Genomic DNA, 12,438 nt, shown 5'->3' with positions numbered 1-12,438 from the left:
TGACAGCTATGGAGACGTGTGAAGCTGCAGCTATTTGCAGAAGTTCAGTTTTCTATTTCTACTTCTTTATCATGAACTGATTTCGCTTCGATCTTATTTAATCGTGTGGAATAAACTGAATTATTATTTATATCTATTTCGTTAGAATGAATGTTGTCCAGATAACAACTAATGCAAAATCAATAACTACAGTTAGTTTTAGCTTCCCAAAGGTTAACCTTTAGCAGCTAACCTTCATTTAGCCTTTTGTTTTTTAGACATTGGATGCAAAAAACTGCTGCTTTCATGACAGCGTGATGGCACTCTGCTATTCTGACATTAAAGGTCACTTTTAATGCTGCTCAAGACTTTATCCAGACACCACAGTGACGTGAGAGGATATCTGTCATTCACATGACATTGGACAAATGACTAAATCTAAACTAACAGCAGCTCAACAACAAATCCAAATGACTAACAGTCTTGTTTATTTAGGATTTTCTAAACAGTGAAAATTCTGTCCTTGTGTGATCTAAATATGACTTTACCAACAGTACAATAAAAACATTCCAACAGCTGTGATGGAACACGATGGAACTAATGATTCACCTGCAGGGTGATTTAATGTTAGATCCTGATCCATCTTCATGTTTGGGATCATTTGTAATTATGAGTAATTAATGAAGTTACTGCTGTTATTTTCTCTCTTTGGAGACACTTATATGGATTCTGCTGCTGTCTGATGCTGCAGATATTTAATAAACTCAGAGGAAATAGTCCTGAACAACTGGAATCAACAAACTAAACTTCAGCTCATGTTATTCAATGGATGGACATGGATTATATTAATTATTGGTAAGTCTCATTAATTGAACCTGTTACAGACTCTGCCTTCAACACGGTAAGGTTTATTTATATTAGGGGATATTACAGTTTAACAGATAGAAATAGTAAAGAGGAAACATTAGCAATAGATGTGAACTTGTACAGGAAATTAAATGAGAGAATGTTGCTACTTAAACTGCTCTGTGATGGTTTTAGGTCAACATTGATGCTGAAATGTGGAAGAAATATTCAAAGTGTGCACCCCTCTGCTTGGGGATGGACTCTGCTGTTGTCAAATGCTGCAGGTATTTAATAAACTGAGAGGAAATAGTCCCAAATAACTGGAAGCAACAAACTAAACTTTAACTCCTGTTAGTCAAAACCTGGATGTTGAGTCTCTTAATTTAAACTGTTACAGACTCGGTCTTCATCACAGTAAAGATATTAATCATATATGTGAGACAAAGGTGAATTTGGCACACATTTTTGCTCCCTGTGATGTTTTCGGACGAATATTGGGGTTGAAATGTAGGAAAAGTCTTCAAATCATTTCACACAACTCAAAATAGATGCGTGTCGATTTGTTAATATTAGTAGATGCAGTTCAGACTTGGACTGTATAGAAAGCAATACGAGAAAATGTACTCGGTTGGATTTAGTAGGCTTGATATGGAAAATCTGACAGTAAACTAAAAGGTGTTGGTTCAGATTTAAAGCGAATACCTTCAGATGCTGTCAGTTTAACTCAAAGACGAGCATGTCCGAAGCTCAGTTTTGCAGTTACCACACATTTAAACCCATATGTTCTCAGAAATGTTGCTATATAGTAAAACAGAGGCATTTGTGGGGCAGTTACAGCAGTAGAGAGATGTTAAAAAGCCGACGTAATGAAAACGCAGAACAGAGAGGAACCGGCTGCCTGAGTCCAGCAGCGAATAAACCAGGTCAGTGAACACACCTTGGCCTCTTTGAGCGACGACTTGATCCCGTCCCGGTGTTGATGCATCTGGTCCACGTGGATCCTCCAGTCCTGCGGAACAACACCAGGGACCAGAATTAGAAACACACAAAACAGCAGCAACACAACAGAGAGCATGCTGGGAAATGACAGTTTGTCCTGCTTCCAACACTTCAATGACATCCTTCTTGTTAATGTCCACAAATCCAAACAGCTACAGTCTGTATATAAACACTTAACACATGAATTATCTTTATTTCAATTCATATGTGAAATGTTTTGCTGTGAACGCTGCCCTTCAAATCCTCCAGGGTCATTTCTATTCAAAGGTTTATCCATTAAATAAACTGCATATTTTATTGTCTTATTCTCAGCTTTACACTGTTTATTTTATACCACATTTAGTTCTGTGATTCATTCATATGAGTTACCTTCAGAAAAACACACCCGCCTGCTGTTTAGTAATCCTCACAATAGTAAGTTCTTTCCCCTCAGTTTGCTGCAGCCTCAAATCCACCCAGAGAATCTCGTCTGCTCAGACTTTAAATTGAAATTGACTTTTTTTTTTAATTGAATAAGCCTCCTGTGTGTGTGTGTGTGTGTGTGTGTGTAATGTAAATGTAGAGCAGCGAGCCAAAGCGCTTTGATTTTGCGAAGCTGCAGCAACACAGCAGCGACTGTTTAAAGGCAGTTTGGGATTTGATTTGCAGAAAAGGAAACTCCGATAGGATCAGAAGCAACCTTAAATCTGACCGGAGCTCAGTTATGTTATTGATTCGGGCTGAGGTGTAGATTGTTATTGACTCAGATCGAGTCACGGCGAGGATGTGATCTCAGGTTTGACGCTGCAGGTTCAGAGAAATAAACTCATGATCGGATCCTACAATCAGATTTCTTTTTTGTTTTTTTACAATCAGCAGCACTGTTGTGTATTTAAACCAATTCCTGATCAGATAAATGAGCTTAAAAATGTGCTACTTTGACTCTGTTGCAGCCATTTTAACAAGTTTGTTGTGCAGCTGCGTTCCAGATTAACATTTCTTTTACCAAATAAACAATTTTTCAAATCCATTTAACCTTTATTTAACTGGTAACTTGAGATTAAACTCTCCTTTTCAAGGGAGATCTGGTGAAAAAGGCACATCACTAAAACTTAAAAACACTTTTTAAAATCAAGCCCGACAGCAGCAGACTTGGGACAAAAATAAACCACCTTAAAACAACCAGAGGCCTCAAGCTATGTAAATCAGAATCCAACTGAGGAATAGAAACTGCAGAAGAAGCTTTGATCTCGTTGGTTTTTCCAGAACCACAGCGCAAAACAGCAGAATCCTGTTCAGCAGCCATTTCACAAATCAAAACAGGTGTTGGTAAATGATAGAAGATTGCACAAGAAGGGAGTTTAGTCAACGCTGCTTCGTAAATAAAAATACACCAGCGCTTCTGTCGCCTTTGGCGAACTGCAGGAGCAACAAACCCGACATCAGCCGGGTTTTATTTTGTCATCAATTTGAGTCAAAGCTGGAGAACGCTGCTGTCGACCACGTTTCTAATTGTAAACGGAGAAAAAGGTAAAATAGGAAGCTGCTTCCCGAATGTTTGCTGATGAGAAAGAGCAGATTTGCTTTGATAAGATGGTTTGTGTGTCAGCAGCAACACTTTGCAGAGCTCGGTAAAGAAGAGGATTGATTCTGAACGGCTTTATTTCAGCCAACAGATCCGTTAAACCCTGCCTGGATCTGCTCAGGATTCTTTCTTTTTAATGAATCAAGATGCTGGTGTTCGGATTCATACCTTGTTGTCGGTCCTGATGGTCACTTTGAGCTGTGGCAGAACTCTCTCCACCTCCAGGTTCCACTCGGCCGCGTCGACCGTCGACTCCAGAATCTCGTCCGGTTTGGATGAAGGTTCTGCTTCCTGTCAGGCAACAGATTTCCAGTCAACAGGTGGGAAGAAAATCCTGGAAAACCTTAAAGCGAACAGAATGATTCTGGCAAAATGCAAACTATAACCAGTAAAAAGTGTTCTTAAGACCCCGGATCACGATCTTAAGAACAGGTTGAGGGTAAAAGAGAAAGAAGCACAGCGATACATTTCACTCAGATAGAGGGTTTAAGCTTTTAAAAAAAATTTTTTATGTTCTGTGAAGTTAAATTGCAAGACACAGCATCCACAATTCACAGAAGAATATATACTTTCATGTATTAGATGTAACTTTAGACTTTAGACTAAATGAACTGCAAAAGAAATAGTAAGATTGGAAAGTCTGTCGTATGTAAATTCTATAGATTTTTAGATTTAGATAGCCTTTGATAGAATTTAGAATCTAATCACAGCCATTTCTACCTTCTTGACATCAGTACTGACCTGAGCCCATTGGTATATTTATGGTACTTCTGTATTGTTATGGCAGTTTTACTCAGATGATTTGAGACACAAGAGCAGTTCTGACACACACAGCACTGGGATATAAGAATGTCGTCTTGAACAAACTGGGCTTCATTTAACAAATGGTCGGAGATCATTACCTGTCACAGGAGTCTTTGTCGTGGTGCCGCTAAAGCTAAACTCCAACAATGCTCTCCACTTGCTAACATGAACTGCCTGTAGTGTGAGTGAGGCCTCCTCTGGTCTCTACAGTATTAACAATAAGAGCTACCAGCTCATCTACAATACTTGAAGTGTGTATTATTAGTATCTGTATGGGCAGACAATAAAAATGACTCAGATCAGATCAGGGGTAAATAAAACTTAATCAGGACATCTCAAGTAAAATAGACATAAATCATGAAGTGAATTTATTTGCATGTGATCTCACAGGGTGAGTTGTTCGTAACTTCAGAGCTTCCAGGTCCATCACGTTCTCCTCTTCATCATCAGGCTCCTCCTGAGTTCACATGTAAAAACAACAACTATTAGTTACTGAAAACCTGTTCACAATCATATTATCTGTGTGTCTCATGAGAGATTTCCTGACTTAAATCTTAAACTCTTTTACAAAAGTGTTTAAAAAATGCACAAAGTTTGGTTAAATAAGGTAACACAGGCTCATTGTCTTTACTGTGGTGTTTTGTCGCCACTCAAAGGCTTCCTTCCAAAAAAGCTGATATTTACATGAATCATATAAAATGTTTGTCTTCAGTCTGACTGAAAGGAAACACAGAAATGTGTTAACAATTAACTAACTGCATCCAGGGATGCTTATAGAGCCACATTAGCCACATTAACGATAAATAGAGCAAGTAAACTGGATTTTAGGATGCAGAAGCTCTCCTGGAACCACGTTAAACAAAGCAGGGACACCTACTATCATCTCCTCCTCCACTTTGCTGAGTGTGAGCTCAGCGTCGTCCTCTATCACCGACTCTTCTTCTGTGTTTTCTGCTGGATAGTTTGGCCTGAAAGACGGAAACAGAGTTCAAAGGCTTTTCTCCCAGCAACATCCAGTCAGTAACCTCACTGTGGATTAGAACTAAAAAGTGACCTGAAAACACCCAAATTAAAACTTTGCAGATTTAAAAACTGATTATCTTTAGGTGTGTTGGTCTGTGTCTATTCAGAGAGTGACATCATGGCAAAGTGTAAGATTTTGTTCAGGGTTTACTCATTTAATCAAAACTAGGTTAAATATTTGGGGCTGAATTGTGAGTGTCAAAATAGCAAAAAAACTGAAATGTGTTGTTAAATTTCAGAGTGGAAGCAGCTTGTAACTCTGCACATATAATAACAACATACAGAATCTATGAACAGCAGTTTTTGTTTCCTACCAATGAGTCCAAAATATCTAAAAAGTGGAACCTTGTCTTGTCATACTTTTCACACATCAGATTCTGCTGATGCTAGAGCCTCAAAAGTTGGTGAAATGTCAACCAAAGACTGTATTTTAGCAGAAATATGAACCCATCCCTATATATATACACTTACAGGAACTTTCTGGGGACGCAACAGCAGCCTGGTTTAAAAATGCTACATGTTTTCCTATTTTTAAAGACAAATAATTAAAATGGTGTCCTCTGCTGGGTATATTCAATCACTAAAATCTATTCATTTTTGTGTCCTCACCAAACTTTATGTCAGTTGCCGTTTTAATCAAGTAACAGGTTTTCTTTTAGGGTGAAAATGTAAAAAATTCCCTGGCATGAAAACATACAAAATATTTTGCAGAGCTTAGTTTTAGGTCCTAAATAGTAAAACTCTGCACAAATGTCTAAGACAGCATAGAAACATATTTCCTGAACTGAACTGATAACAGCATAAACATCAATATTGGGTGAAATAAATCTAAAATATAAAACAGAACAGGACAGCAACTTGCAAGATCCATCTCTAATATAAAATAAAATATTAAGGCCACTAAGTGCAACCAAAAGCCACTGAAAACCTGTTTATTTTGAGATTTTTTTTTTTTAGATAATGAGGAACATTTAGTTATAAGAGTAGCTACTCCAAAGCTTTAAAACTACTGCAGCGGTTTAAGACTTGCATGGAAGATTGGTCATGTCGTGTCTTGAGCAGCAAACAGCCAGATAAAAGAGGTTAAAAGTCAAGGATTGTGGTGCCTCCACAGTGGTTAACCACAGTGGAACATTTATCTGTTTTTCGAGACAACAATAGAGAAATGTTGGATTACTTCCTGAAGGCAAAACCTCTCCTCTTCAGAGCTTCTTCAGCCAGTCGGTCCAACACGAAGCAGACAAACTCGCCGGAGCCGGTTTTCAGTTTGGAGGGCGGAAAGTCCACCTTAACACCCTGACACACACACAGACAGACAGACAGACAGACAGACAGACAGACAGACAGACGACTCTTTTATAGTCTTGTATCTAGTCCAGGATGAAAATGAGAGAGTTTGAGCTGAGGATCAAAAAGCTCTGTGAAGTATTTTATTCATCGTTACACGTTTCATTCATCTGTTTCGGTTTCTGTTCATCTGTCAGATTACAGAAGCGTCTTGCAGGTTTCATCAGGGGTAAAAGTGAGATGTCTGATTTTTTTTTTTTTTTTTTTGTAAAAGTGAGATGTCTGATTTTTTTTTTTTTTTTTACTTTTTATGTCAGTGACATGAAGCAGAAACAGTTTTGAGAAGATAAAATTTAAATCATTCTGAAAACTGCTAGAAGAAAGAACTGTGAGACCAAAGCTGGGTAGTCATCCTTCGCAGTTTGAATTGAAATGTGTCCATAGCAACACTTATGAACTGTCTGCACTGAAAACTGACATTGAATATCAGGTAAGAGGAGCTGGGGGGAGGGGTAATTTGATACTAGTGCCTCAATTATTTTAATTACAGAAAGCAAAAAGGCACGTTTTTCAAACTGCAGAATATAAAAATAAAATACAAATCAGAATTTCTGAATGCTAACTGTTGTCTAGACACAGGAACCACTTTAAAATGTGAATAAAACTTAAATTAAACACAGTCTAAAACTGAAGAAGCAGAAGAAGACAATGAATTTAAACAGACATGCTAACCTACGGTGCTGTTTTAGTACTTGGAGCTGCAGATTTTATGCAAATATCAAATAACTTTGCTAACTCACAGTCGGCAGTATTGTCAATCAATAATCAAATCACTATTAATGTGAAAAAAAAGTAGAGGAGACATTAGTCCACATGTGGATACACTTTTACTAAAAATGAACTGTGCCGCAAAAACAGCTTTATTACATCAACCATTTGGCTCCAGCTCATGTTGAAAACATGAGCTCTCATCGGAGGTCATTTACCTGCCACTGACGTCTTTGTCATAGTGCCCGTTGCTAGCTAAACCCCCACAATGCTGTTCGGGCTTAGATCACTGAGATCGCATCGGGACATCTGTAGTTTTATATCAGCAATAAATCTCATCTATCAGATGAGCAGAAGTACGACAAACGTTTTAATCCCATGCAGCTCTATGTGACCATGGGCTGATTTCTGATGTTATTTTTGTCTGCTAAGCATTGTCTACATTCAAACCATCCTAAAGCTGTGGTTTTACACTTTGACACTTACGAAGGCCCTGAGCTCGGCCAGGATGTTGGACACGGTGGCGTTGGGTTCGTCGTACTCCTGAGGCTCGGTGAACGGCCTCCCCGCCACGTTGATGAGCCACGCCGCGATGATGGTGAACATGTAGAACTGCTCACCAGGGTTGGACGCCAGGGAGGAACTGGAGACGAAGTAATGTCTGAGCAGACAGAAGAGACAGGAAGGATTACCGATGGTCAAGCTGCTGCTGTGGGATATTTTATTTACTATTATACAGACGGAGCTACAAAAAGTCTGCTCAAGTGTCAACTGTATGTTTTTGTGCCACGAATTCTCTTGACTGTTTAATCTTTACTTGATGTTCACAAGTATTTAAATTTGTCCCCAAAATAAAACATAGAAAAGAAACACATCTACACTGTGGAGCAAAATGAAAGCAAGACTTGAGAAAATACTAAAATGATCTGAAGAAAGTTTAAGGTTTGTACGGTTTTGTCTGGAGTTCAAACTAAAGATGATGGAGAAGACACACTTCTGAGTCCCAGATATCACATTTAACTTTCATCTAGAGTTGAAAAGAGCTTTTAATTAATTTAAATTAATTGGCAGCGACTTTTCAAGGTCAAAATCAAGATAAACTGTGTTCGCTTTCAACTCTGCAGTTCCACAATAAATACATTAACAGACTACAAAACACGCACACAGCTAAAACTGATGGGAGCACAAATCATGTTTAACTACCAGCCTCTAAAACATAGTATAACATAAAACAAACATTTATCAATAAAAACATTTTCTGTTTCCAACTCGTCCAGAGCGACTGTTTGCTGATTTTCTCTCTTTGTTATTGGTGGGAAATAGAAATCTTTGGGTTTCAGACTGTTGCTCAGACGAAACCAAGACATTTAAAGACTTTTTGATTATTATTTAACACATATTAACAGCTGTGGCATAATATATATATAAATCCTACATATTTCCATTAGTGTCGTTACCTATTTTACTGTTTTTCTGGACTGTGTGCATCACAACAGTGAAGAGAAGCAGTTTCTGATACCTCTATGGAGAGAATGTGGAATTACACATGTACACTAAAACACAGACACATTAAAAGCTGTGTGTGCTCACATTGTCCATCACTCTCGCAGAAATAGAAAACAATTTAGGAGATTATGGAGGAGGGACTGAAAACATTTTTCCCATTTTGTGTTGAGACTTTGTTTTTGTGTAATTAATGAAACTGGGAAACTATTTAGTTCAGACAATAGTTCTACTATAACTCCCTCCAGTGACTCTGTTATCTGGTTAATGTAGCGCTTTAGTTTTGATTGTCTTTTTTTCTCCATATACACGTACGTGAATATATAATTATGATTTATAGTATTTTTAACTGATTGCAGCGTAAATCTAAAAGATTCACTGGTAGAGTTAATTTTCAAATGCGTTTATTTGAACCATCCTGTGTCTCACGTGGACAAGATGTCCATGTTGTGTTTTACCTGGACAGGTTCTTCATGTTGTGTTTGGTCAGAACTTCCTCCTCATAGTTGAGCACCTTGAGCTTCTCCAGCAGACACTCCATCACCACGAACATCTGATGAGCAGCTCCCGGTCCTCGCTCATCTTCGTCTCCTCGTCTCCCGTCGTCCGCCATCGTCTGGAATTTTCCAGTTAAATGATAAACGAATAAAAAGACGAAAACAAATCGCTTCTGTCCTCCTTTAGCCGACTAGCATGTGCTAGCCTGCTAGCGGTTTGTTTGGCTTCGCTCCGTTGTCAAGCAACCGGGAGCTAACTGCTAGGTGGCTAACTAGCGTTAGCTGCTAACATGATTCAGACTCAGATCTAAACTTGTCGTTTATCAAACTCTATTTGTCCTCATCGTCCAGGTTTTGATCAGGTCAGAAACGTGACTGTGGAAGCTAAAACAAGTGTTTAAATCCTCTAAAGTGACGAACCACAAGCTTCACTGTAAAGTTTTTCCGGTGGGACCTTCAGAATAAAAGTGTTCCTTTTCAATCACTAATGTTTCCGGTTTAAAGTGTTCAAATTAAGAGCTTAATTGCGCCATTTTTGCAAAAAATGGTTCTATTCAAGGTCGAACACTGTTCCTTTTTCAGTACATTAATCAAAGTCACACGTCTTTATTTTTTTAGATTAAAACACGACAATATATGGTGGATTTCTCCTTGACTGTAGAACTCCTGGTTTTAGTTCTGTTCTAAATGTTCTGTTTTAGTGAGCTTCTGCTTTCCCCAACTCCATCAGGAAGAAGACTCTCTGCGTCTGTGACTGACAGCTGACAACACAGCTGACATAGATGTGAATGAGAGTGTGAGATCTGGACTTTCTATCAATTCCAATTTTCTCTCTGAAGATCATTTTACGTGGAAATGTCTGAGTTCTCAGCGCAGTTGTTTTTAACTTGTGTTTGGTGAGTTTGTTAGACGACGTTGTGGTTATAATATCAGTATATTAGCTGCTGGTTAACAGATCGTCTGAATGAGTTTCAGTCTCTGTTTCATCATCGTTCTTTTGTCTGATGACAAACTGAAAAAAAAAAATTACAATAAGAGCAGCTGTATTGTGAGTTCAGTTGTATTATAATGTAGTCTATGTGAGCACAGAGAGCAGGAGAGAAGCTAACAGATGGAAAAAGCTGCTGAGTTTAGGTTGAACATGACAACACAGTAACACCCAGTCCTGCTTGACTGGTGTAAATTAAAGTTTCCACCATCTCTGGTTGTCCTTCAGTGTTACACTTTCCACAGAGCTCTGATCTGTGGACAGACCACCAAAGTTAATGTTTTCCCTATTTTCCAGATTTTCCAATTGTTATGGGGACACTACCATCAAACAAAAGTAATCCACCTGGTGTTCAGTTCCTCAGACGCTAACAGTGCATGGGGACTGTTGTGTTCACTCTTGCAGCCAACAACAGAACATTTGCTGAGTTGTACTCGTAGTTTGGACATTTCAGAGTTTAGCAGAAGCAGCTGTAGAAAGTAAATAAATGTGGTGGACTGAGCTGCACCTTCTGATTGGTTCAGCTGGAAGCAGTGAGGGGGCGGAGCTATACAGAGTACAGCTTTTATTTTACACCTTCAGTTATATAAGGACCACAAAAGAAAGTGGATTTTCACAATATGGGACCTTTATGTGTGGCGTTTATTTTTAACCTGTGCACACATAATTTTCATCCCATCTTTTGAATATAAAGTAAATTATCTCATTTGTACAGGATCTTCTTCTTGTGTGCCAAAAATAAATTTAAAAAAGTATCATCTATGGGGTCTTCTTACCAATCAGCAAGTTATTAAGTACTTATTTCTTTCATTTTTACCTTTTTCATTCTTTAAGTCACAACATAATGGCCCACAAATTAATCTTTCACTTGTTTTGATAACATGCAGCATGCAAGTGGTCTTCTTTATGGCTCAAAGGAAAAGATAAAAGTCTCACTTTAAAAGTCAGCTTTGTTCAACAACACGATGCGACAAATGACAAGAGAAAGACGAGAGTGAAGAGAATTTAGTAAAATTTTAAATGCTTTAGGTTTTTGTTAAGTGTAGTGTTTTTCAGACTTTCTATTCAAGGAAAACAGTGTATGCTGGTGACACAAGGCTTACTGCATTTTTCCAAAAAGCAGATTTTAACATGAATAATTTCAAACATTTGTTTTGAGTCTGACTGATAGAAACACAGAAATGAGTGTCCTGGAACAGTTATTTTGAGAAGTGCATTAGTGATTTCCACCTGGGGATACTTAGCAGCTGACCTACTCACCTGCACATTCAGAGCTCCGGCTTTTTGTGCCGATTTGCTGTTAATGCAGCTCCTCATTTCCCTGAATCTCCACAACGGAGGTGGAGAGAGCAGAATTAGCATGACTCAGAGGGCTAAAATAGCAACATTAGTGGGAAACACTCCCGGGTGAAGTAAACCGGAATTATCACTTAAGTTTCGGGATATTTTTTTGTGTGACATTTTTAACAGAAAACACATCTCGAAATTCAGTAGCAGCTCGAGGTCGAACTGAACAACCTTGAGCTCTTTGGAGAAAATCTGAAACATAATCAGTCCCCGAGTCTCCATCAGCAGGTCATGTGGAGATTTTTATTTCTGCCTGATCGGAACTGAATGAGTCGGTGACGCTGCTGATATTGAATGTGTTCTAAAAATTCACCAGACGTGGTGCAACAGAAATAAAGTACAAGATTTCAAGATCTTTTATTTGGTTTATACAGTAAAAGCTGTGAAAAGCAAAGTGACGGATCCACAACGGTTTGCATCAATAACAAGACATGAAAAAAAAACAACACATCAGTTAAAATACAAAAAGTTGTCGTAAATAATGACAAGTAAAGAGATTGTGAAGTAAAATGCAGCGGGCAAGAGTTGCGGTTGTGTATGTGTGTACACTGTAAAAAAAATAAAGAACTGTCATTTCTTAAATAATTTACTCTTATTTTACATACCTTCCAAATTTTGTTCAATTACAGAAAATAACTGGTAAAACCACAGGAAAAAATGAATTTACTAGTTAATCTTAAAAACTTTAAATAGTTTTTTTTTTTTTTTAGTGTTTGCAAAGTTACATCGTAGTGCTGTTTTTAAATCAGCTGAAAATATTTTACAGAAATTTGCTATTATTTAAAAGTAATATTATGTATATTTATGATGGAACGATGGTTAATTATATTTTA

The 12,438-nt window shown here is 37.9% G+C and overlaps 1 protein-coding gene across 1 annotated transcript in view; it reads right to left on the bottom strand.

Annotated features, from left to right (window-relative positions):
- ift57 (intraflagellar transport 57 homolog (Chlamydomonas)) overlaps positions 1-9,706 on the bottom strand; it is an 18,970-nt gene extending 9,264 nt beyond the window's left edge. Inside the window, exons 1-7 of the mRNA XM_008293158.1 lie at positions 9,232-9,706; positions 7,757-7,931; positions 6,393-6,511; positions 5,070-5,160; positions 4,581-4,649; positions 3,557-3,679; positions 1,763-1,834 (exon numbers count right to left, since the gene is read on the bottom strand). Coding sequence (XP_008291380.1) covers positions 1,763-1,834; positions 3,557-3,679; positions 4,581-4,649; positions 5,070-5,160; positions 6,393-6,511; positions 7,757-7,931; positions 9,232-9,386 — 804 coding nt within the window. The 5' untranslated portion in view covers positions 9,387-9,706. The remainder of the gene's footprint in view (positions 1-1,762; positions 1,835-3,556; positions 3,680-4,580; positions 4,650-5,069; positions 5,161-6,392; positions 6,512-7,756; positions 7,932-9,231) is intronic.
- Between the last annotated feature and the right edge of the window lie 2,732 nt (positions 9,707-12,438).

Source organism: Stegastes partitus, unplaced genomic scaffold (assembly GCF_000690725.1).
Source record: "Stegastes partitus isolate 25-593 unplaced genomic scaffold, Stegastes_partitus-1.0.2 Scaffold861, whole genome shotgun sequence".
In the NCBI taxonomy this organism is placed as follows: Eukaryota; Metazoa; Chordata; class Actinopteri; family Pomacentridae; genus Stegastes; species Stegastes partitus.
The sequence above is the reverse complement of the archived record's forward strand: the minus strand, read 5'-3'. Positions and strand labels throughout refer to the sequence as shown.